Consider the following 27844-nt stretch of genomic DNA (forward strand, 5'->3'; position numbering starts at 1 on the left):
TGCTAAATGCCCCATATATAATTCTGTTGAAGTGCAACAAATAACTTTCTCAGTTACACTTCTGTGCTCATCACTTTCTTCTCCTTTCTTTGTGTCACACAAATGCTTCTCTCAGCAATGGAAGTCCCTTTTTGACAAGGTAGGATTTCTGCTCTTGTTGCTATCGCTTTCTTGTCTGTATGGTTCAGTTTGGTGTTGTATAATGCCTTACAGACCTGTGCAGCCCGTGCTTGATTTACTAACAATAGCTGATAAAAGGTTTGAGTCAAGAGAATAAAAGAATCACAGAAAAAGTTACGTCTCAGGTCAAGGTACTGGATCTGTGAGTTTAATACACCAACAGCTTTATATTATCCTGGTTACAGTTATCATCCTGGCCCACTCAGCATCCAACATGGGGAAGGGGGGTTTGCAGGGAAGAAACAGAGTAGGGTGACAGACGGAGAGCGGTCACCCACACCCCCTACCCCTCTTCTCTCGCTCTCAGTCCCTTTTGCTGGTTTTGCACCTGCCTAACCCTGACCCCCTACACTTACTCCCCAAGATAAAGTCCAGGGACATTAAGGATGGATGGGGGGCAAATGCAGAAAGAAGTAGATGGATACCAGTATGAAGGGAGAGAGAGATTCTAGGGTTAAGAGGGTGTCAGATATGAACACAGAGGGAGCTCTGAGAGCTGTATGGGGGCAGAAGGCTTGTGTCAGACCCCCTCCGTCTCTGCTGGATTTGATAGGGGAGGGAGAGTGCTTCCTCAGAAGTGGGCCTCTCAGTCCATTCCCTTTATACAGCCGACATCAATTTGAATCCCTCAAGTGGCCTGCCGTCTGGGGTTTCGTCCAATGTTGGGGTCACTGCCCTGCAGTGCTGTAAATCAGAGGCATTGTGGGGTCTGAAGCTCAGATACACACTTCACTGATCCCAGATGTAACAAACTAATGAAAGGGAGTAGCAGAGCTGTTAAATGACAAAATGTCAGAATACAAATATCTCACACATACATATTCACACCATAAAACCTGATGGCTTATGAAAAGCTGTCAGCATCAGATGAGTGCATTGCTACCCTGTGGTGCCAGTAATAGCAAATAGCTTGTTTGTTTCTGACCGCATATTAACCGACTGCATCTGAAAACAAATCCGTACACATGGAAGGCTGTTAAACAACTCATTGTGGATAAATAACAAATAACACAAAATGTTAGCTTCTCTTCCCAGGTTAATTAAAGGGTTAGTTCACCCAGAAATGGAAATTCTCTGATAATTTACTCACCCTCATGCCATCTGAGATGTGTATGACTTTCTTTCTTCTGCAAAACCCTTTTGAAGATTTGTAGAAAAAGATCCAGGCTCAGCAGGTCCTTAGAATGGGAGAGGATGGTGATCAGATATTTGTAGGTCCAAAAAGCACAGATAGTCAGCATAAAAGTATCCTTCCTGTCTCCAGCGGTGACATAAATGTCTTCTAAAGCGAATCAATCACTTTGTGTGTGAAAAAGAATGATATTTAAGCACTTTTTAATGATAAAAGATAATTTCCAGTCAGGCTTTGACGAATGGCTGAATTTACCCGAGTGCTCCGTGATGTAAGCGCGATGGCACGTGAACTGACGGGTGACAGACACACAACCAGTAAGCTGAAGGAACACGCTTGCATCACAGGAGCACTCGGGTAAATTCGGCCATTCGTCAACGCCTGACTGGAAGCGATCTTTTATAGTTAAAAAGTGCTTAAATATAATTTTTTTCACACACAAAGTGATCGATTCGCTTTAGAAGGCATTAATGTCATCGCTGGAGACAGGATGAATTACTTTTATGCTGACTATCTGTGCTTTTTGGACCTACAAATATCTAATCACCATCCTCTCCCATTCTAAGGAACTGCTGAGCCTGGATCTTTTTCTACAAATCTTCAAAAGTGTTTTGCAGAAGAAAGAAAGGCATACACATCTCAGATGGCATGAGGGTGCGAAAATTATTTTCATTTAATCATAAGATTTTTCATTTTTGTGTGAACTATCTCTTTAAGTTTCATGATTTCAGAGCTGTGAATAATTCGGCTCACCGGCATATTATATTTAACTGCATTAACTCAATATTTCACTTATTATTTTAGCTTCATTTGACATAAGTTGGTTTTACATAAATTAGTGTCTGACTTGGTTGATTTCCTTTTGTCACACACTTTATAATTCAGAAAAAAAAATTATATTATATATATTATATTATGCTAGCACTATTGTGGGCAAGCACAATTTAGTAGAATAGGATTAGGTATTTTGCATGGCATAAACAAAAATAATAAATTATATGAAATAACAGTAGAATCCTAAGTTGATGACTGAAGTAATTTATCAGACTCAAAGAAATCATGCAAACCGTTCTTTGTGTTATGTTTGTAGTTCTGCTGCTATTCACCTTAAACCTGGTTTCAGACATGACCTTTATGCTAGAATGTATTGCGTTGTTTAGATTATTTGTTGCTGCTCACATGGGTCTTAACTGAATTTATACTAATCGTTCCAATGGGTTCTTGCCAGTAATACCCCAAATAAAACCAACACTTAGCTAAATTCCACAGATATTTAGGTTTACAATGTTTAAAGCCAAAAGAAAAAAATTCTAAGCCCCAAAAATCGCAACCATATCAAATTTGTTAACATTTCATCCTGTGATTATGTTGAATTTGCAGTGCAGAGGCCTTATCACATCTGAAATCTTATACCAAATGTGTGCTCTGTCATCTTTCTCATATTCTTTTGAAGAGGCTGTCCATCATTGTGCTGTTGCTCACCACCTGCTCCTAGTCACTTATTTTACAAACTAAGAGAGGGTCTGTCTGTTTAAGGAATATAGGAATAGAAGAAGAGAAAGACAGAGAAGGGGCCCATGTTCTCACACTCAACCCCATGTGTTCCAATGGAGAATTAACACATAACAATCACATACATTTTGTGTCCCTGGGCCCTTTGTGTTTCTACTACATTCAGAGATGAAAGTTTGCCAAATATCTCTATGTGTGGCCTTGTTTCTTTTTTGAGACACATGCAGGGAGTCATTGTCCAATATCTCTTTTCTCTTTCTATTTTCAGTATACCCACCCTCTCTCTCTCTCGCTCACTCTCACTCTCTCTCTCTCTCTCTGCAGTCTTTCTCACTTTACATCCCACACTTTCCTTGACACTTTTTTTTTAAACATACTGTAATAATAAGAGGAATCTCCCACTTGTGAAGTGTGAAAAAAATAGAGAAAATAGAAAATGGACTAAAAATATCAGTTCAGTATAACTCTCTGGAGTATGGAGGTGTGAAGTGTGGTAGCACAAAGTGCAGAGACCTTTAAAACTGTGAAAGAAGCCATTGCTGCAGTGGAATGTATTGTTTTTTGATGAGTCCAAGGTTGCTCTGAGAATATGTCTGTTATGATCACATTAAAGTTCACATTTTTATATAACCCTTACAAAAATGAGGGTATTACTGCAATCTATTTAGTAAAAGTGCAGTTTTGTGTAGTGCAATGATGTTGTACTGCACAATGATAAACTGTACTGCACTTACAATGCCTTTTAACTGCAGTACTGATATAGTGCACTACAGTACAATTGCAGGTCAATGTAGTATACCTGCATTCCACACTGGTATAACTGCAGTACATTGCAAAATAATAGCAGTTCAGTGAAGTACAATTTCAATTCAATGCAGTACAGCTATAGTTTGTGTAGTTCACCTGCAGTTCAGTGCAGTTAAACAGCTGTACTGCAGTATAAATGGAGCTTCAATTGCAAATGCAGTTTTCACATTGAACAAAACTGCAGTTCTAAAGCGTCTAAACTAGGGCTGTCGAAATTATCACATGCAATTAATTTATAGTGTTTGACACATTGTTTATTTTTTAACATGATTAACGTAATTACCAATTTGACATTAGATTCTGGCATTCTATTCTATTCTGTGTGAGATCTAAACAGTAGTTGCAATAGTGTGGAACCTTTGCGATGTAACTGGGGAACCTTACACAGAGACGCACACACCACAAACAAACACACAGCATCAAAATGATGGAAAAAACACCTCTTAACGGTATTTAAAAAAAATATATATTTTTTTTGTTGTACAAACGCAGATGCAGCAAACTAAAGACTCATTCACACAACTCGCCCGGATTCACATATCCTCCATGAGCGAGGTGTTAGCAACGCATTGCGTTTGGGCTTTCACATTGGCCGTGTCTCTTTTCTAGGTTTTTACGGCAACGGCGGGTCAATGTGAAAGTCAAATGCGACCGCCCTGCTCATGCCGCGCTCACGGAGGATGTGTGAACCCGGCATGAACCCAGCAGGAGGATAATGAAGCAGCTAGCATTTCCTCAGCGCCTCATTGTGCTTCTGTCTTACTGGACTATTCGGATGAAGTATCATTATGAGGACAGTATTAGCGCAAAAAGCTAAACAAAGCTCTATTTGGATGGTCACTGTTTCTCAGAGTGATGTATGTGAAACAACATTTGCATGGCTCCTCTGCGATAAAACTTATGCATTCGGATAACAATTAATTCACAGTGGAAAAAAATATTTATATTAGCAAATAATATTTGTATTAGAGGGTTTACAGTTTAATTGACTTGTTGGTTAGTTCTCCCACCAGTCAGTGTGTTGGTTAGTGCCTACTAGTCAATCACATTAATTCAGTTGCACATGTTCCATATGGTGATAGCAAGAGGAATATTCCACAAACTGCGTTCTGTGTATTTAAAAAAAATAAATTTTAAAATATAGGCTATGCATTTTACATTTACGCATTTGGCAGATGCTTTTATCCAAAGTGACTTACAGTGTAGTTATTACAGGGACAATAGCCCGGAGCAACCTGGAGTTAAGTGCCTTGCCCAAGGACACAATGGTGGTGGTGGCTGTGGGGATTGAACCAGCTGATTACCAGTTATGTGCTTTAGCCCATTACGCCACCACCACACTATGCAAATATATTTGGAATTACGCTAAAGTGTAAATAGAGTAAACATGGAGCACTTTGCTCATGCTTTCGTTTCTCTTGCACTGAGATGAGAGCGTATCATCAGTTGCGCACGCACTCTCTCAATCAAATGGCACTTTTCCACTGCATGTTACGGTTCGACTCGACTCAACTCTGCTTGCTTTACTTTTCTGAGCTTGCTTTTCCACTTCAGTTTAGTGCCGCCTCAACGTGGGTGGGATTATAGGCTGATCATCATAGTTGCACCGCCTCTACTGCCGTGACATCATCTTAAACGCGACACAAAAATTACTGACCATAAACAATAACACGACCGCTAGCTGTTAGCTACTAGCTCATTGTGCTGCATAAATAATTGTTGTTGCATGGTGATTTTACACAAGTGTAACAGTTAAATTGGCCTGGTTGTTTTAGAAGCAAGCTTTCCAGTAGCTGGTCAACTAAATAAGTGAAGCTTTCAAGCAGAATATAGAGTTAACATAACAAAACGTACCATCCTCCATCGTGGACTCCAACAACGCCGTAGCCGAGTCCAGGGCTCTCTCCCTCCCATTGCTCGCCGGTCTATTACCATAGATAGCGTCCATTTGGTCGAACCACTTCCACTTTCTTCTGTTTGAACCACTCCGGCTGTTGTGGTCCTTGATGGTTCTGTAGTCACTTTTACGTTTTTAACTTTTACCTACATTGTTGGTAGGTCCGGTGGTAGCCGTGTGCGGCCAACAGCTGAGACACTTCCTGAAAGACTTTTTCGTTTTGCGTTGTTTCATTCGTCGCTAACGAGAGGATCGTCTGCACCTCGTTTATTGACCACGGCGTGGTTTTGCGCACAGCCATTTATTTTTACAATTCGAAAGTCGCGTGAACAAATGATATTGCTGATGCTGTTGCTAACATTAAAACTAGCGGGTTGATGTCCCGTGTCACAAATCCAGTGACGCTGGTAGTGACGATTCTCTCTGACCAATCAGTGATCTGCAGGGTTTTGACGTCACATTTAGTATCAGCTCGGCTCGCTTTGAACCTCAACCGAGGTGGTACTAAAAAAAGTATCAGGTACCAGGTACTATCCACAGTGGAAACCCCCCAAAAAGCGAGCAGAGTCGAGTCGAGTCGAGCTGTACCGTGCAGTGGAAAAGCCCCATAACACACACACTCTCTCTAGGGAGAGAGAGAAAAGCCCCACATATACCACATACAGTAGAGAAAATGTGGAAAATATTGTGAAAAGTTAGATTAGTGCAACCTCTTTTTTTTCTATTTTTCTTCTACGTAAGAGCTCCCACTCAGTGTGGTGGAGCGGGAATATAATTTTATTAATGTGAATAATTTCCAACATTTCTACACATGCACATTACTATACATCTTGACACATAAGACGTATATACTCTATATAGAGTCATATTTCAGAATTTTCCAAATCTATGATTAACTATAAAAAAAATAATTTGATTAGATATTTTAAACAACAGCCAAAGATGGGGTGTTCTTTACATTACAGTACTGCAGTTTAGAGGTAATGTACTGTACTGTGTACTGCATGTATTGTATCACATGTTCATGACACTTGCTCTGATAATTTGTGAAAAAGGATGCCTTATAACTTTTTCAAGTTTTTAACTTTTTCATGTTCAACTTTTTCCATTTTTTTCATGTTTATTTTATACTTTTATATTTACTAGTGAATGTTTCATTTGAAATATTGCATTGCTGATGCTCGGGTGTCTTAAAAGCCAGGCATATCTTTAAAAGCTTTTAAACCTTTTTAAACATTTGAATGTCAATAAATTGCTGATTGCAAATTACTCACATTGTGTTTGCAGTCATTGGTCAAGTTTCGAATTTAAGGAAGTACAGCGAATGTATTAAGTGTAGGAGTGCAGAGTGCAGTTCTAGAGAACAACAGTAGAACTGAGGCATGGTAATGAAGTGTGGCATTTTGGATGCAGTATTCCTGCAGTTTTCAGTACTGCAGTAAAATTGTGGTAATTTGGACACAGTATTCTTGCAGTTTTCAGTACTGCAGTACATGTGTGGTAATTTGGATGCAGTATTCCTGCAGTTTTCATTACTGCAGTAAAAGTGTGGTCATTTGGACACAGTATTCTTGCAGTTTTCAGTACTGCAGTAAAAGTGTGGTAATTTGGACACAGTATTTCTGCAGTTTCCAGTACTGCAGTACAACTGTGGTAATTTGTATGCAGTATTCCTGCAGTTTCCAGCACTGCAGTAATACTGCATCCAATTTACCACACTTGTACTACAGTTAAAAAACTGCAGTTATTTATTGTAATGGAATCCTTGAGTGAGACAAATGTAAACATATTTACTGCAGCTTGCTGTCCATGATGAAGGGCTCGAGTATGTGACTCAGCTCTATAAATGTACTTCATGACTATAATGTTAATACATATTAGAAGTGCATAAAAATAAATGTGGGGTGGGGTTGTTGAGTGATGCTGGAAGAATTGTCACAGCAGTGAGGTAAGGGGCTGTTTATATACCCCTGTTTTAATTAGTGGGTGTTCTATCTTCATTGATGGCATTCTGTGGGATCACTGTGCCAGGAAAGCCATAAAAATTCTAAAAGGTGTCTTTGATATGATAATTAAGGGGAAAGGAGGGGGCAGTGCCATCTCTGGTCCTCTGGGCTTAAATCCAGGATAAAGAGAGAGAATAAGAAAGAGATAGAGTGACTGTAAAGATGGCAGTATACATCTAGCAAAATAAAAGAAAGAACAAGTGTGACATTTTAAACAAAATCTTGCTGAAAAGAAGGTATTTTTGAGTATGTTGCAGTGGTTCGGAACAGCTTGCCAGCGCAAATTTTAGTGAAAACTTCATATCGGCTGTAAAACACCTTCTTACAACCATTAGTCCACGTCAACATCTTTTTCCAGTTGATTTATTTGAGAAATGAATGTGAACACACTGGAGAGCAGAGTTGCCAGGTCGGGGCAAACTTGACTACATCTGTATGATCGTTTGCGTAGAGACATTTTCCAAGACCATGTCATGTGATATTTTCTTTTAGATTGAGTCCATAAAAGTTTATCAAATACAATAACAGATGGTATGCAGAATTCAAATTGGACATAATGTACTTCAAATGATTACTTTAAATCACCCTCATATGCTACCAAATTTATCGCTATGCAACTAAAAAATATCTGTGATTAGCCACTGTCTGGTAAATATTCAAATTTCACTCATTGTGATCAGTGGCGTGCAGTCAGGGTTGGGCTGTAACGGAATACATGTAACTGCGTTACGTATTCAGAATTAAAAAATGAAGTAACTTTATTCTGCCTAACTGTATACCTGTATTCAGAATACAGTTACTTTATACAATTTTGCTTATTATACTTTTAGAATATTTCTCTCATAATGAACACAAAATAGGGCAGATGAGAAAGAAAAAAATATTGTCAGTCAAGTAAGAAACAGTTTTTCTAAACAGTGCACAAGCGCATGCTACACACTCGCTCTCTCTTCCTTTAGAGCAGGTGTAGCATGTGTGCAGTGTTGCCAGGATCGCAATTTCACACAAATTTAGCTAATTTGAAAACACATTCATGGGTTAAAATCATAGAATCGGGGGTCTGCATTTTTGGAATACTTTAAAAATAGACCGCGGTCACCAAAAGGTTTGATTGTAAGCACTTAAAATAAAAATACAACGTCATGTATAATAATTCCTGGATTGAATATCTGGCAACCGCCTGGCACACCAATAGGCTCGTTTGAGATGCCAAATGCCTGACCTTGAAATTAGAAGAGAGTAGGTGGCTGCAGTCGGGGGGACAGTTCTCACTTCTCGTGGTGGATCAGCAACCTATGGGATCAAAGGTTGATTCGCGTTCATATGCTTTGTTTAGCATAAACAAAGTTCTCGGTGGGGCGCGTGGTGAGTTGAGCGTTGTTGCCGCAGTGGATGGCGTGAAGCCACCACACACGCTATGTCTCCATGGCAATGCGCTCAACAAGCCACGTGATAAGATGTGCGGCTTGGCGGTCTCAGACGTGGAGGCAACTGGGATTCGTCCTCCGCCACCCAGACTGAGGCGAATCACTACGCGACCACGAGGACTTAAAAGCGCATTGGGAATTGGGCATTCCAAATTGGGAGAAAAAAAACAAAAAAAAAACAAGCTTCACCAGCAAGGTTTAGTTGGTGAAAAGCATGGCTATGCTGGTTGTAACAGGACTGGTCATTTTGGGAATGAGGAAGTGTGGTTCTGGTATCTTCAAACACTGGTCAACCAGCTAGACCAGCACAAAACCAGAACTAACCAGCATAAACCAGCATGGGAAGTGCATGCAGCAGGGACTGGGCATCAATTCCTTTGACTGGGCAACAATTACAATTGCGCACCACGCAGGAAAGTTGTCAATTAGTCTGTTTGTTTGAAGAAAATAATGTCATTCAGATCCATTGCCAAAAAATCCTCTCCAGGCCCCAGCGGCATGGGTGGTGTCAGAATGTTCGCAAACAGAATAACGTTGCTCAGCTGTTTTGACATTCTTTTTAGCTCTGAGCGAAGAATGAACAAGAACTTTGCCATGAGTGTATCGGAGCCTTAAGGGCATGGGTGTATGTGTGAGAGTATTAAGGGCTACTGTACGTAAGTGACAGCTGTGTGTCCAAAATGCCTGACACACAAGAACAACTTTGCTTGTTTTATGCTCCACTGTTCTCATCATTTTGGCTGAAAACCGAGCTCACAGCCCACATGCTGTCTACCCAACACATAGCTTTCTCAGTCACACTCTCTCATATACACACACACACACACACACACACACACACACTAAATCACAATGTACTGAAAATTTACTAAGATTCTTTATAACTATTAAATGTAGATTCACATTTAGTCATTTAGCAGATGCTTTTATGTAAAGCGACTTATAAGGATTATAAGCAATTTGTCATACAAAAGCCAACAATATCCGCAGTATTGCACTGCTAAGTTCTAATTGTAGCTGGAGTAGTGCAGAAGAAAGACACAGAAGAGAGAATCTATATATATATATATATATATATATATATATATATATATATATATATATATATAAAAACTTTTGACCGGTAGTGTGTGTGTATATATATATATATATATATATATATATATATATATATATATATATATATATATATACACACACACTACTGGTCAAAAGTTTTGAAACACTTGACTGAAATGTTTCTCGTGATCTTAAAAATTTTTGATCTGAAGGCGTATGCTTAAATGTTTGAAATTAGTTTTGTAGACAAAAATATAATTGCGCCACCATATTGATTTATTTAATTACAAAACTAAAATTTAATAATAAAAAAAAAGTTTTTGAAATTGATGACTTGGACCAAATAATAAAGAAAAGCAGCCAATAAGTGCCCAACATAGATGGGAACTCTTTCAGTACTGTTTAAAAAGCATCCCAGGGTTATACCTCAAGAAGTTGGTTGAGAAAATGTCAAGAGTACATGTATGCAAATTCTAGGCAAAGGGTGACTACTTTGAAGATGCTAAAATATAACACAGTTTTGATTGATTTTGGATTTTGTTTAGTCACAACATAATTCCCATAGTTCCATTTATGTTATTCCATAGATTTGATGACTTTACTATTATTCTAAAATGTGAAGAAAAAAAATTATAATAAAGAATAAGTGTTTCAAAACTTTTGACCGGTAGTGTGTGTATATATATATATATATATATATATATATATATATATATATATATATATATATATATATATATATCAGTACTATGCAAAAGTTTTAGGTACTTTGGGAAAATGTTGCATAGTGAGGATGTCTTAAAAAATAATGCCATAAGTTTTCATTTATCAATTAACGTCATATAAAGTCCAGTAAACATAAAAAAAAAAAGAAAGCTAAATCAATATTTGGTGTGACCACCTTTGTCTTCAAAACAGCACCAATTCTCCTAGGTACACCTGGATACAGTTTTTCTTGGTTGTTGGCAGATAGGATGTTCCAAGCTTCTTGGAGAATTTGCCACAGTTCTTCTATCTTTTTTGGCTGTTTCAATTGCTTCTGTCTCTTCTTGTAATCCCAGACTGACTCAGTATTCAGTGGGGGGCTCTGTGGGGACCATGCTATCTGTTGCAGGGCTCCCTGTTCTTCTATTCTATTCTATTTGCAAAATAAATGTTTTGGAGACTAAAATGTATATTTCCTATTGACGCACTAAAACTGAAAATATAAATAACCATCTTAAGACAAATATTTTTGTGAAGGATCTTATGTGCCTAAGACTTTTGCACAGTACTGTTTATATATATATACTGTATATTTAAGAGAGTAACTTTGTGCCTTGTTGCAATGGAACCACCTGGTGTTGTTTATTTTTTATCACAGGGAGCGTGAGGGGACATAGACCTGGAGGAGTGAGCTGAAGTATGAGGGTGCTGTTCCATTGGAGTGAGATCAAGAGAGGGGTGACTTGGCCCTCTTTGGTTGGTTGAAGACCAGATGCGCTGCCATGTTCTGGACCAGCTTTAGTGGCTTAATCATGCTAGTGGGGAGGCCGGCCAACAGAGCATTGCAGTAGTCAAGTCTTGATAGGAAAATAGCTTTGACCAAGAGCTGTGCAGCATATTCAGATAGGAAATTTCCTGATGTCGTCAAGTGCATACCTGCGAGACAGTGCGGTTGATGAGATGTGGCCAGTGAGGTTTAGCTTGTCATCAAGCATCACTCCCAGGTTCCTTGCTGTCCTGGCTGGTGTTAGTATTGTTGAACCAAGATTAATTGTGAGGTTCTGGTTAACAGATGGGTTGGCAGGGATTACCAGAAGTTCTGTCTTGGCAAGGTTGAGCTGAAGGTGGTATTCCTTTATCATCTGAAAGGCAGGCTGAAATATGAGCTAAATCCTTCAGTAAAAAAAAACAGGTTGCTCCAGGAAAACTGTACTTTCACTTAGTGATTGTGCTTTCGAAAAAACTTGGTACATGAAGTAACCAAGCACATGATGTTTGGAATCATCACCTCCTGTGGTCATACCAGGCCAACAAACATGAAGTAAAAAAAGTGATGTCTCTAAAATGCACTTACTCTATCTCTATTGTAGGAACAGTATGTGTGTTAGGAATTAAATTAAACTGTCCGCATTCTACGTCATTATTATGTAGGAATTTTTATAATGGAATGAGTCGCATTCAACAACCATTATAAGAATGATAAAGGACAAATAATTAGATTATTTGTCTGAATAAAATTCTCCACCATTAAAATCATAATACAACGTCTCGTTGTATTTGCTCACAATTTCTATTGTAAGGAATTAGCTTTAAAAAGGGAATTATGATTAACTAAATCAATATGAGTAATATTATTCTCATGGCTTATTGAAAATTATATCACAAATATTTTAGGTATAGCTTTTAGGGCCGGATCTTTGAAAAAAATCAAGTGACAAGATTATTTATCAAAATATACCAGTCAAATTATCTTTGAATACAAACAAGACTTTATTGCTATTCTAAACATAAAAACGAATCTAACACATACAAACATGAAACAGGTTGGTGAGTAAAGTGACAGAATGTGAAAGAAATTATCAATACAGAGAAAATGAACTTTATGGAGTCTGTAGACAGTGCCTTAAGAACCATTTCTTTGAGTATTAATTGATTTGCAATCGGATTACCCAAATTATTTAAATAATACACCAGCACTTTCAGCAAAAGTCTGGAGATGTGCTTGTGTGTCATTGCATGTCATTGTGTTTCCTTGCGTTGCTTTGTTCTTTGGATCTTTGTAGAAAGTTCGGGTGGTTCCATCGATGTTTTGGACATCTGTTAAGATCGTGTATAGTTGTTGTCTGTTGCGTCGATGGATGATGAGAGTTTTGAAGCGAGGCCTTCCACATGGAAGTCTTACGACTCCCGTAACGTGTGTGAACCGTAGAACAGAGAGTGAGAGGCTTCCTCGGGACTTCGTGTCCCGAGCTTCCATGGACTCTACATTGCACGGAGGCTGCAAGCCACGAGGGCAAGAGCACGGAGGAATGAGGAGCTGCAGAGGAAGTGAAGAGCGGAGAAGAGAGCCGAAGACGAGAGAAGACTCTCTTTGTAGGAAAGTTTTGAGCTGAAATTGGCCACACCTCAAAGGTGTCCTGAGCCAATCAGAAGTGCCTTTTCAGAGTCACATGGTCACTTTGTCTGTCCTTTTCAAAGTTGATTTACAATCCTTTGTGTAAAGGGTTCTTGACAATTCTTGCTCGAAATAGTACGTTTAATCATGAACTTTTATATCTTGGATATAACTGAATATATACAAAATTAATTAACATAAACATTCCTGAAATGCAGAAATAATTTCAATGATAGTAAACATTGAGGTGTTTTATCCTGAACAGTTACCATTCTTAGTAAAAATGACATGAATAACACAAGATTAAAGATTATAATCATCGATTTGTTAGTTATAAGTGATTACAAATCACTACACATATTTTAAAATTTACGTCAGGATATAATCATTAATTTGTCAGTTATAAAAGTGATCACAGGTCATAAAGTAATTTTCAGAATTATCTAGCAAGGCTAGGTATTGTGTACATTTTGGGTCCAAATGCATTCTGTAGATTTTATAGGGTTAACTCAGCAAAGTACTGTGACTTTGTGTGAAATGTTCCTGGATTAAGATGAGATGTCCTAGTATTAGAATTGTGCAAACACTAGGGTCTTTAGCTCTGTGTCTTAGTAACGAGTTTTAGCATGTGACAGGAAATGTCTCATTTTAAGTGTTCGTGTGTTACTAAATTAATGAAACAAAGGGACAACTTTTTAGCTGCTGTTTGCAGAATACTGATCAGACAGGATGTCTCACAAGGAAACCTGCTTTAGCTCTGTGGAAGTTCAGAAGATCATGCTGAGTCTGCCCCATGTCACCATCCCATGAGTTGAGGGGCATCTCTGACCAATGGCCTTTTTTGTTTAAAGCATGCTGTTTCAGTCTCTTTGACCATTTTATCGTCCAAAGGCAGGCCTCCACTAGACTTCTTGGCGCCTAGTCAAGCAGAATCTTTTAATTTATGATGTTGAGGATTTCCAGGATTAAAAGGTTGGGTTTTCTAGATTCAAGTCATATTGCATAGCAATTGTTCGCTCTTCTTCACCTAATATACTACACTATCCTCTTTTGTCATGGAGAGATTTGTCCTTTCCTAATCCTCTAAAGCAGTCTGTGGTGTTGTGTGACATAGCTTTCATGACTGTAGATCAGTGGAGCAGGTTCAATGTGTTTGACAGATGATACTCAGATTTCATGTGTCTCTCATTGATGTGTAGTTCAGACACACAGAAGCCATTCACATCTTTAGGACTGAAAAAGGCAGGGATGTTCTGGCCATTGGGAGTGCCAGGACTTTTGTCAGTGGGCCTTCAAGTAGTAGGCCACCATCCCTACGTCGGACCGCAAAACGATCAAGGGTCAGACATTTGCCCCACTCTTATTTATTAAGCTCTGCCATGTTCTGCTGCGCATGTGAAGCCAAAAGCCAAAAAACACACTACCCAATTAAACCAAACAGCGCATCCGCCAGCCACAGCGAAAGAGCAAAGCGGTACCAAATAACTAATTAATTTAATTTTTTTTAATTTAGAGCTCCTTCAAAGAAGGATTGAAACACAGGGATGAGATTGGAGATCCTTCTGTCACGCATACAAAAGCTCCTGTTATACTCAGAACTTACCTCTTAAACTCTGAAGGTAAATTTCAGGTGCAGAGGATTTCATGAAGACCAATTTAAAAATAGTTGGACCAAAATTATTTAATTGCTTATGACCCTGACGAAAAGACCAGCTTAGACCAGCATAAACCAGCCAGTACCAGCACAGAAATTCATGATGGTCTAAATGTCATGGATCTGCTGAGAGGAAGGATCCAAATGCAGGGATGCAGGGAAAAAGTCTTTATTAAAAAAACAAAAACTCTCTCAATGGAGAAAATATCAAATAAAACAGAACTTGTCAGAACTAGCCGAATAAGACAACATAAATAGACCAAAGCCAATAGCTAGCTGAACCAACCAACTGACTGGGCAAAAACACAAAACAGTTCAGCACAGGACTGAACAGGAGGGGAGCTTAAATAGGGAGAAGTTAATGGGAGACAGGTGCCAGGGATAATCAGTAGATTGGTGTAATGATCGTTGCCATGGCAACTGGGGCTGGCATTCTCGATGTGGCACCTGCAAGACGCAAGAGGAAGAAACACAGGGAAACATGCAGACAAGACAAACTGACAGATAGATGGGGCACAGTCATGGCCAGACTGTGACACTAAGATGGTCTTCTTAGCAGTTAGTGATCATTTGGTGCTGGTCTAACTGGGTGCATCTGCATAGCCATGCTGGTCATCAGCAAAAATGCTGGTTAACCAACATCGTCTTTCTGGTGATGCGGGTTGACCAAGGAAGCCTTTCTGATTAATCTAGTAGTACACCCAAAAAATTACAATTCAATCAGTATTTACTCACCCTCATATCATTCCAAACCCATATGATTTTATTTCTTCTGCTAGAAATAAAGTAATTTAAAAGGATAACATATTTTATATGAGATATTTTAAAGGATGTTCTATTCACTGGTTTCAAAACAATTACAGTTGATAGTGACTTACTTTATAGTTTAAAAAAATCCCCAAAATATATCATAAAAGTTGTCCATGTGACTCATGCGTCATATTCAAAGTCTTCTGAAGCCGTATGATCACTGCGTGTCTCATGACCAAATGTCATGGCGTCATGAAACAAGAACCCATGAGGTTTGATGTTATTGTCACAATATTTGATTTGTGCAGTTTACATGAGTTTATCAATGATTTGATTTGATTTGATTTGATTTGATTTGAGAGTGAACAACGGCTTAAATTTTGGTCTGTTCGTCATACAAAGTGATCGTATGACTTTAGAAGACTATGACACCAGCACACCGACTTTCCATGATAAGGACCAACATCCAATACACAGAATATGCTTGTGACCAGTAATGCTGATCTTTTAACAGGGGACTGAGGTGTTTCATGAGTATGTTAGATGAAGATGTATGTACTTCAAGACTGCTAGCAAAGAATTTAAACAATGATTTCAGATGTATCGAAAACTCACTCCCCGTTTTAATAGAACGAATTTTAGCTACTTTTACTCTGAAGGGAGCAGTAAATCCTACAGTGCCTTTGGAAATTCTTACTGTCCTAAGAAGGGCATAGTTAATTTGCTTTGAATGAACTTGTCTTCCAAAATTAAAGCTACTATATCAGTCTTGGGTTCATGACAGCATCTACAGTATGTTGGCGCTCATGGTAAAACTGTACATTGAAATGAATAATTCTGCAATTTTTCTATACTGTTAGTCTTTTTTTTTTTTTTTTTTGTGGTTGGAGGCACTCTAACAATCTCTTTTTGATCCAGAGCATGAACATTGTGGTTATCCATTCTTCATCTTCTTAAGGTTAAAGATTGTTTTCAGGCCATTAAATGCATTAAATTGAACATTAGTTAATGCTTGTGGTTTGACTTCATGAGGTCCTGCCTGTTGCCATGTGTATTTGTGTGCCTGATTGAATGTGCGTACACTAACATGTGCATTCAATTTGGATGTGTATTGATTTTATGATTTTGTATTTTAACTTTTGGCTCTATTTCCTGTCCCTTTAAATGCTTTTGCTTCAGTGTCTGTCTCTAAGTGGGGGTGTCACATCTGTGTTTATTCTCAATTACAGGCCAATTACCATGATTCATGACTTAATTATAGGACTTCAGCCTTTAGTGTGTTTAGTGTAGAACCATTCTGTCGTCATACACAGTAAGGGTAAATATCCTGGGAATGTTTCACTATGTGGCATCTGATTTGAAGCACTGTAGTGACCTGAAGAACAAAGATTGTTGAGCCCCAGAGCCTCGCGTTTCCTTAATACGTCCCTGGTCATGTATGATTATTAGCATGTTGTGTGGTTGTTAGGATGTTTTTGGTTATTATTTGGTGGTTGCTTATTGGCCCAAGAAAAAAGTCCACCCCCATGTCTCTAAGACTGGTCTCACTGTGCTTCCAGTGACAGTAGGTTGAAAGTTCTTCTACTAAATTCAGTCTGTGCTTAACAGATTTAGAACAAATGCTCCCAGTGGCCAAAGTGGGAAGTGTGTTTGAACTAAAGGGCACGTGTGAGCTCCATTTCCAGGTGAAATGTCCACAGAGGGGAGCCAAAAGTCAGTTGAAAAGCGTTTTTAAAGGAAAGTGTTTTTAGTTGTAAAAGATATAATACAGTGAATGAAGAATGCATATTTTATTAACTCTTCCACCAAACTAGGGCTGGGCGATAAAACGATCTTGATATTTATCACGCTAAAAAAATCCACAATATCAAAATTGTAATTTTCGATATTTAGCATGTGTTCTACATCATACAGTCTCAGACTGTATGAAGTTGCTAACATTAGCTGCCTTGCTAACTATTAGGCTACGCCCGGACCTCGGATTGATTCCATCCGGACCGCAAGACATCATGATGATGGTTGTGCCCTCTCATTGTCTCTAGTGAGCAGCGTGACAAAACAACAGTGCTGTGTACACCAGATCTGATCTTTCTGCGCTGTATTCTTGAATATTTTTCTCTAGCACCGAACACGCTTCATTTATACCTCTGCACGCGTTGCCTCTTTTCCCTGCATGTGAGTAGACATGAGGTGCCACATAAGTTAATGTGGTTCCAGAGCGGCTAGATCATAAAGTTTTTTTCCTACTAAATTTAGCTTTATTAATCAGCATGTTACAAGCCTTTAAAAACAAATAAATAGATTTCTGTTCTAATTTTTTGCAATTAATCAGATGTCATCATCTCTGGCATGGATGGCAAGGAAAGACAATAAAATTACTAGTTTGTAGCCTAGTCTTTCTCACTTTAATGAAAATATAAAAATGGTCCATTCAGACTTTTACATTTTCTAAATTTTCTCTCAGGGGATACCCCTGAACCCCCATACAGTATCATTCCTCAGTCACAAGGGCTTATATGTCCCGATACTTGCTATCACAAAATATACAAATAATTTGAATGTAAAAATTATATGCTGTCATTATGCTTCAAAATGAACAGATGATCTTTTAACATTCATATCCAACTGCACTTGATTGATAAAATCTATAAAATATTTTAATATTTTGGTAGAAGATCCCTCAGACACTGCTGCTTTGGCTGTCTCTGGGCCCCATTGCAGTTTTGTATAGACTATTTTGACTGTTTAGGATTTTTTCTTTTCTTTGCCAACTTGGAAATTCAAAAAAGTGTGCAGTGTGCAAATGTGAATGTTTATCGTGATTAATATCGATATCGAACCATATGAAAAAGAATATTGTGATAATGTTTTGGGTCATATCGCCCAGCCCTACACCAAATCCAGACTCCAACTGTAAACCTAACTGTCAGTTGATTAAAAATGTAATCTTGGAAAACGAAACCTCTGAATTGCACACGTCATTGATTATATAAACACAATTATTTCCTGGTTTCAACGCAGGACGAGAACTCGGGACTTTGGATTGATGCAAAGATGGGAGATGGCACTTGTTAGTAAGTCCGCAGAATGTGGTTGATGTCAGGGTACTGAAACATTTGGTGGCAAATGTCGATTTTCTGTGTGATTGTGTTGGATATTCTGGTCCATTTAATTCTGGCCCCTCCTTCAATGTAAGTCTGAGGGATTTTTTTTTTTTTTTGTCCAGCAGGCAAAAATCGTCAGTCTAATAATTCTGAAAAGTAATAACACACCTCTCTCCTCTATAAGTTGGATGATTTGAGTTATCATTAATGTATGTCAGTAGCATAATCTGTGCGGGACAAGTTACACCCTGAAGTTTGCTACTCTAAAAAAACCTACAAAAAAATAAATAAAAAAAGAGCAATAGTTATACTGTAGTGATACTTGCCTTAGAAAGCACCACTAACTAAACTGCACGCATGCTTGTCTTTTAGTGTGAACCTTCCGATCATGGCTAGGATTTCTTATGGCTTAAATGTGCACAGGTCTGTGGTTTTCTCCTCATTTAAGTTTTCATGGTCCGCATATGTTATGCAGGGAGAGAGAGTGCGAATGAGACAGACAGAATGAAAGTGAAGGAGAGAGATTGAAAAAAACTGAAAGTAAGAGCGAGAAAGACAGAAGAAAATGTAGAAAGAGAAAGCCTGACCTTTGGGGATTACAGCAATAGGATTATATTGCAGCAAGTGAATGGAGAGCGATCTCTGCACCCACAACCTCCACATGGCAGCCCACTGGATAATTAAAGCAGAAACACAGGCCAAACAAAAGCCGTTTGGCCTTAACAGAACCAAACTATTTCTTTAAAAGAGCATTCTTTTCCATTTATTGCTAAGCTATTTAACTCTCTCTAGAGCTTTATAAGAATGACAAAAACCCAGAGGGCCGAGATGGCAACCTTGAAAATGTCTCAGACAGTGACCTCCCAGTCCCCCTGACCCTTGACAACACACCTCCTTCTCTTGAATATAGAAATGAAACCAGGCCCCCTGTGGGTCTCTGTTGGCCTGGTCCCCCTCTATTAGAAACCATAAATCTCCATGGAGATCAATTCAGAGCGGATCGAAGCAAAAGGAGAGTGAATGACAGTCAAGACAGTGATAAACGATTAATGTTGAAAAATTAATGTTGCTCTTTTATTTTGCTTTTCTCACTTTTTTCTCTTGTAGTGATAAGTGGCTTTTTTCAGGATTTTTGGCAAGTGATTGCTCTTTTGTGAATAGATTGTGCAATCAGTAAGATTTTCACTTCAGTTTGAAGAAGAGCTTTAAAAACAGGGGCGGTCTGATCTTCCAGGGATCTTTCCCTATACCCTCCCAGTTTGTGTGTGTGGGGGCGGGTTTGGGTGGTTTACGAGGACATTTTTTTCGGTTACAAACTGGTAATTACAAGGGTATTATGCTATAAATGTGGTTTATGAGGAGATTTCTAGTGTCCCCATAATTCAAATCACTTAAAAAACATACTAAACGATGTTTTTTTGAAAATGTAAAAATGCAGAAAGTTTTTGTGAGGGTTAGGTTTAGGGGTAGGGTTAAGGTTAGGGTATAGAATCTATAGTTTATACAGTATAAAAATCATTATGTCTATGGAGAGTCCTCATAAGGATAGCCACACCAACATGTGTGTGCGTGTGTGCGTGTTAAGAAATTAGAAAGGAATTTAAAGGAAATAAGACGATATCACGGTTGTTAAACAAGTATGTGTCCCATGGTTCAGAGTTTTTCTCTCAGACATTCTGTGAGATACAGACATCTACCACACTCAAATAATATTAATTTTACTTATTTTGCACCACTTATCTTTGTAATGCAGCTATACTGCAGATGCTTGGGCAATACAAATACATAGTGGCCCTGATTTACTAAGTTCCCAAATAACCGAAATAACTAATTTGCTTGCCCAAACTATCAAATTGTGTGTGCGTATCATGGGTGAATTGTAGGTGATTTCCTAAGAAAAACTGTGCAAATAACTACACAGGCAAATATGTTGGATCAAAAGGTGTCTTTTACGTGTGGTAATTGCACCAAATGCTCGCTCACCCACAGTTTGGCTCTCACTAAATAATATTTAAAAAAATGTATTCAATATGGTATTTATTAATATTAATATATTTATAGGATTATTAAATCCCTGATATTGAACAAGTGTAAGAATACTTGATTAGGATACCCTTTAATGAAACTCTTCTCTTGAAATGTTTCAGAACAATTGCAAGGCGGAGGACGAAATCGCCTCAATTAATAATAATAAAAAAACATAAAAATACAATATTATATACACGTTAAGCCATCGCACCAATGATGTATACTAAAAGGAATTTAGAATTTCAAATCACAAATCTCTTGACCATGGTAAAGTCAGCTGCGCTCGAAAAGACACAGGAAGCTGCATGGGAGAGCCAATGCTCCTTGCTCGTTTCGCAGGAGCAAGACACACCTGTTTGGCGTACTGGGCCATACCGGCCAGGCTACTTCGATCGAGCACTGAAAAGAACTGCAACTTAAAATATTTTGCCAGTTGAAAACAATGTTTAAAACATTGAAATAGGTATAAGTACATTCAGGGCCATCCTTAGGGGACTTATTTATTTTTTAGCATCAACTTGATACTAGATGATAAAACATTCTGGGCCGCTAGTGTCTCGTAGTTTCTGTTTCTGAAATGACTTTAAAGCTTGATAAATCACTTTGTAGGTGCAATTTAATTAATTTGCATCGACACCACCCTTTATTTTGCACATTTGGAGGCACACCTCTAAATTTCATATTAATTTCAGGAAAATATGCAAAAAATGACCAAGACATGCTATTTTGCGCATCTGAAAGACACTCCTCAGAAGACTACGTTAGTAGATCAGCTCTGAAATTTTTTGCTTTTACTATCAAATTTGCACATATTTTACAAACCTTTAGTAAATCAGGGCCACTGTTTATGCCAATTAAGCACACCAAATTAAAATGTATAAGCCCTTACAGAGCAGCTCAGTTCTTCTCCTCTCTCTTTTTCTCACTCTCTCTGAAGCTGTGCCTTGTAAAGGTTCATTACATGTAGCATTATGCATTATGGTTAATGAACTGAAGTCTTTGTTTATTTCTGTCTCAGTGTAGCATCTGTCAGAGCTTCATGACAGGACCCCATTAGTGTTGAGTGGAATTGTGTTGTTTAAGGCTTCATTGAACAAGTTACTTTCTGTTGTCACTCACTTTGGATGCTTATTTTTGAAAGCTCTGCTGACTATGGAAGAATATCCAAGAAAAGAATGTGTTTGTGATAGAGCTCATAAGGACACATTTAAAGTCAACATGAGATCAAAGTTGACATTATTTACTTTCTTAATGCACGTTCCTGGTCTTATTGTTCATGATTCATCAGTGCATGTTATTCCTAGTAAATAAATCTTTGTTCTTCTGTAATCTTTTATGAAAATGTAATAACTTGCTCCGCCTCTGAAATTACTTTCCTTTTCAGCTGAAATCACGAATCCCTCTTACTTTTCAACCCCTCCTCTGCAACTACCTGGCTCCATTCTGCAATGGAAGGCCCACTTCTCATGATTCAATAAATTCCTGATGGAGAAATTCAAGTCCCATCCTTAATTTGTTTCTAGTTGAATAAACTGTTTTACTCTGAAAAATGTCAGATTACAGAAGTAAAATGTGTTGTGAGCAGCATTTTATGTTGACTTTACTTAAACCGCTGTAAAGACTGCAACATTTTGAACTTCTGACTTTAAGATAAGAGTTCTTATCGAAGCATGAGTGTTTGAGGTTGACTGAATCACTGGATCACATTCAAAGAAATGCAACAGGAAAACTAATTTACTTTAAACATGCTTAATGCAGCTTTTTCAGCTGTTAAATTGTTGTTACTTTGAGCAAAGTTGCTTTTAAGGTAAGTCAGTCCACTCTACGGCCATCTTGGGAATGTCCCAGGTAGCTGTTTTCTATGGATACAAGTGGCATACAAGTACAGTTTCTATCTACTTCAATGGGGAAAGACTGGAATATCTAAGATGGTTGGTCGAGATTACCGTCAAATAACAAATTTCAAATCAGAAGTAAAACAATGGTATTATAAATTGTGCTTCTTTAGCTCAGATCACGGCAAAATAAATAATAATAACAATAATAATAATTCTGACTGACATGTGCGTTCTCGAGTGATGTCTGTATGAAAAAGATGACTGGCTCTTTTACCTGTTAGGCAGGATTTTCTTTTCAACACACACCATAAACTATCTCTGCTATGAGTGATAGTGTAGGCAGGCCTACATGAAAACACAAAGAAAACAGTGTTCTTTACACTCCTGTCATGCAAAGTTTTACTTCTTAAATAGTTGGTTTATTGTATTATACTAAAATGTGCATTTCATCCTGGGACATGATGTAATGGTGTCCAGTGTAGTAATTTAATGCAATTGTCCCTTCGCTAAACTCCACCCCCCTTGGTTAGCATTGCTTGATCTTACAAACTTTGCAGAACTTCCCATAGGATTTAATAGGAGATTTCCATGAACATGCAATCTTTGACAAAATATTCTGGGCTGACACAATTTAATCTATAGCACTTTCTTCTCAAAATTCATTTAAGTATTTAAAAAAAGAAAGAAAAAACACCGCGTGTATCCTCTCTAGGTACCTCGTTTTACTATTATTGACCCAGCAATAACTTTTTTTACATTTTTATAAAAGTCTGCTTAAAATTACTCAAACACACATAACTCCCATGGACTCTCATTGGAAAAAAAAGCAAACGCTTGTTAGAGAAATGGCGGACGGCGACCGTTGCTTAGATAGGATTGATCAGAAACGCTTTTAAGGTGGGGCTTAGCGAAGGGTCAGTTAATAATAAATGTCCCCCAGGTTGTTTTTGAGTAGCATTTTGTTTGATTTTATTTCACCATCTACATAGTTATGCTGTAAAAAAAAAAAAACCTCCTCAGGATGGACAAAAGGGTCATAAGGTCAAAGCATCTGTTTTGCATGTGTTTAAAAGATCGTGTCATAGTGATATTCCTGTTCCTGTTTCCATTGTCTTTGATATCAGATGAAGTGTTCTTCATTCTCAAGGATTATAATTTAGTAGTATAAGGTCACTGTGATTTTTCCACAAAACACATAGGGAATTGTGGGATAGCTGGTCTCTGTGGCAGCATTAATTGCCTTGTCAAGCTGCCAGCACTTTCTCTCTATTTCTGTCTGCGTCACTGTGTGCCTGCTGATAACACCTCAGCAATGCTGCTGACGACAAGGGCTGGGATGACAACATTCTTCATCTGTGCTACAAACTTACCTTTTCCAGACTGTGAAGGAAAAATATGACATGACCCATAAATAATGTTGATGTTACATTTTGATCAGTCATAACACTACTAAATCAGTGTAAATCAGTTCCACATGCTCTCTGATGTATGTCCTCATGATTACACTAGTGTATTTTTTAATCAAAGTTTTGTGTTTAAATGTTGGAAGCTTTTCCTTGTGAAGACAGTTAAACTCTAATGTGGTTTTGGTCTTTGTCACGGTGGGAGAAAAGCCTGTATTTACACTTCCTGGCTGAAAAAAATAGCATACTCTAATATTTAGTTGGACAGCCTTTAGCTTTGATTACGGCGCACATTCATCATGGCATTGTTTCGACAACCTTATACAATGTCACAACATTTATTTCCATCCAGAGTTTCATAAATTTTTGGCCAAGATCTTGTATTGATGATGGGAGAGTCGAACCACTCTGTAAAGTCTTCTCCAGCACATCCCAAGAACTTTCAATGGGGTTAAGGTCAGGACTCTGTGGTGGCCAATTCATGTGTGAAAATGATTCCTCATGCTTCCTGAACCACTCTTTCACAATTTGAGTCCGATGAATCTTGGTATTGTCGTCCTGGAATATGCCCGCGCTGTCAGGGAAGAAAAAATCCATTGATGGAATAACCTGGTCATTCAGTACATTCAGGTAGTCAGCTGACTTTTTTTTGTTTGTTTTATTTCATTTTATTGCCACATAACTTTGCTGAGCCTAGACCTGACCAACTGAAGCAACCCCAGATCATAACACTGCCTCCAGAGGATTGTACAGTGGGCACTATGCATGATGGGTGCATGCACTTCCCTTCTTACCCTGACATGCCTATCGTTTTGGAATAGGGTAAATCTGGACTCATCAGACCACATGACCTTTTTCCATTGCTCAACAGTCCAATCTTTATGCTCCCTAGCAAATTGAAGTCATTTTTTCCAATTAGCCTCACTAATAAGTGGCTTTCTTGTGGCCACACAGCTGTTTAGTCCTAATCCTGTAAGTTCTCGTCGCATTGTGCATGTGGAATGCTCTTACTTTCACTATTAAACATAGCAGTAAGTTCTACTATCAATTGTTTACGATGTGACTTCAAGTGTTTCAGTGATCTCTGATCACGATCATTCAAGATTTTTTTTCCGACCACATTTCTTCTGCGAAGCTGACAGTTCACTCTATCCTTCCAGGTTTTAATAATGCTTTGGACAGTTCTTAACCCAATTCCAGTGATTTCAGCAGTCTCCTTAGTTGTTTTCTTTGCTTGATGCAGGCCAATAATTTGCCCCTTCTGAAACACAGTAACATCTTTTTCATGACCACAGGATGCATCTTCCGACTTAGTTGTTTAAGAAATGAGAAGCTACATACTGCATCAGTTAGGATTAAAAGAATTGTTGCCACCTGAAACATATTAATCCCTGCAATAATGATCCATTCATAGGCTCTTAAGTATCTGCTTATTTAAATCCAAACGTGACAGTGTAAACGAGTTATTTTGTCTTTTCATACCAGGTTTAATCGATGAGCTCTTAAACAGTTCTTTAAAAAATTAAGTGTGTAATTTTTTATGTTTAAATACATTCTCCTACCCAAGTTTAATGTTCAGAGACCGCTTCAATTAAGCAGTTTCTTATGTTGATTTGCGTGAAAATTGTAAACACTGTGGCTCTGTGGCACTATCAGACCATTGCTCCATATGTTTGAGCATCCCAACCAGCCCAACATTGCAACATTTGCTCAACCAATGCTGTGAGTTCTGGTTGGGACTATGTTTGACCAAGTAGACAACCTGTTTGAAAATAGTCTTTATTTTTGCAATTATGTTACATTATAGTGGCACAGAGATTACACACTTCACCTTTAAGAAAAGGAGATACAGTAAGTTTATTTAGAGCCCAAATGCCCAAAGGCTTCATCTGACAATCCAAAGTGTAACAGAGATAAAAGGAAATGAGAGATGAGGGTGCTGTGGCTTTGACGGTTGAATAAGAGTGTGAAGTGTGTGTGGAATGTGGTGTTAAAGCCACAACTACCTGTAACAGTATAGAGATGCCCTGCTGAGACCTGGGAGGGAGACAAGGGGAGGGAAAAGAGGAGAGGGAAAGGGCAAGGCAGAGCGACAGTGAGAGAGAGAGAGGAGAGAGAGAAAAAAAATTGCTCGCCGGTTCCCAGACACGCCGTCGCCTGGTCCTTGACCACTCCTCCACCAGTCGCTCCACAAGACAGCCGCTCCTCCCCAGGCAGACCGGAGCGAGTCCTCCGACCCCTGGCGGAATGGACGCCCCTCTGCGTTCTGGCGACCCCCTCCACCCCTGGAAGAGGCTCCACTGCTCCAGGCGGTCGGCAGCAAGCCCCTCCTCCCCTCGCGGATGGTGGCCGTTCGTCTGCACCCAGACGGCCGGCAGCGACTCCTCCATCCCCCGGTGGACAGCCGTGGCTGCTTCTTTGGGCGGACGGCAGTAGCAAGGACTCCACGACAGCGCATCCCTCTTTCTTCCCGGGTTTCGGCACCAATGTAACAGTATAGAGATGGGCTAGGAGAAGGCAGGAACCGGCTGAACAATCAAAATAATTTTTAATGAAAACTTAAAAAGACACAAACATAAACACACACGGCAGCTGCATGTGGCTCTCTCTCTCCCGAACTGCCGCATCCGGCTTGGCCTTATCCCTCTCCTCAGCTGATTAGCCCGATTGTTGGCTGGCCGTGCGGACTCACGGCCCGCCCCGCCCTCCTACTTGTTACACTACCATATTAATTCTATTCTATTCTGATACCACATAAGACGGATTCAAAGCATGTCCTATAAATAAATAATTCTATGTTCCATTGAACTTGTAAAGTCAGAATTTCCAACTTCCAACTAGGACACGTGCAATAGAATGTAATTTAAAGTCAGATTTCCAACTCAGAAACTCGTAGAGAAATTCAAAACTCTGAATTCGCAGAGATGTGAGTGTATGACATCATACGAACATGGCGGCAGGTTTATACAATTAATGATATACATTCACTTTTAAGCAAATAACACACACCAATGAGTCAAAGTTCCTACATTACATGATAATAAAACATGTTTAGCAAACCTTTGCAGTTCACCTGCCTAACAAATGCAAGCATTACATAGCATCGTTCATTCTCCATAGTTTGGTTGGCAGAAGACTTTGTTGACATTTGAACAACTGCAAAACTAATCATAGCGCTGCTAGTTTCCTTATATGTCATCTTCCAATCTTATTGTCGCAAGTCAGAGATATCTGTAGCAATATTCCACATCTGACTTTGAATGGAATGCCGCATAAATACACACAGAACAATACATCTCAAGGAAATACTGTAGGCTATATTTCGTGGTAGCATTAGGATTTGTGTAAAATCATTAGCCTCAGGGAAATTAATTGCACAATTATGGTCAATTCGAGCCAGACGTGTGACCTTTAGAACGGCTGTGGACGTGAATAATGGTGTCTGGGCAATTAATGGTGTGAAAGATGGCCTACACACAAACAGCCCTGACCGCTAATCCATCAGTTCAATGAGGCTTCATAGATCATGAAAAATAGCTAATATTGTTTAGCAGTTTCTGAAATGTGACGGATGACGTTTCACTTTGTTGTGAGAAAGAGAACAGCAATGTGCATGTTTTTGAATACACAGTTTGAGTCACTTTGCCGGCATGTATAATTGTGGCTTATTTGCAAGTAGAACATTTCTGTTTATTTCAATGTAATGGCTCCAGATGTAATCTCTCAAACATATACCATAGTTCCTGTCAGTGCCTGTATTTGGGAAATATCCAGAACATGAAAGGCTGTTCAGGTTGTCTTTAATTTGAGGCAGCGAACCGTGACAGAACTGCCTCGATGATCTGGCTGCCTTCTTGTTTTGGTGAGAATAAATTCCAATTGGAGTGGAGTCATTCTCATTGCCGCCTAGACTGGGCTTAATGCCCAACACTTACAATTACAGCTTT

At 38.7% G+C, this 27844-nt stretch overlaps 1 protein-coding gene across 2 annotated transcripts in view; it reads left to right on the forward strand.

The window, feature by feature from the left end:
* LOC127446453 (rhomboid-related protein 3-like) overlaps nucleotides 1–27844 on the forward strand; it is a 75576-nt gene that overhangs the window by 873 nt on the left and 46859 nt on the right. The window contains exon 3 of one of the 2 annotated variants that reach the window (XM_051707369.1): nucleotides 116–139. The exons of the other annotated variant lie outside the window; for it this stretch is intronic. Within the exon in view, the coding sequence (XP_051563329.1) occupies nucleotides 116–139 (24 nt within the window). The remainder of the gene's footprint in view (nucleotides 1–115; nucleotides 140–27844) is intronic. 2 annotated transcript variants of the gene reach the window in all.

This window comes from Myxocyprinus asiaticus, chromosome 9, assembly GCF_019703515.2.
Source record: "Myxocyprinus asiaticus isolate MX2 ecotype Aquarium Trade chromosome 9, UBuf_Myxa_2, whole genome shotgun sequence".
NCBI lineage: Eukaryota > Metazoa > Chordata > Actinopteri > Cypriniformes > Catostomidae > Myxocyprinus > Myxocyprinus asiaticus.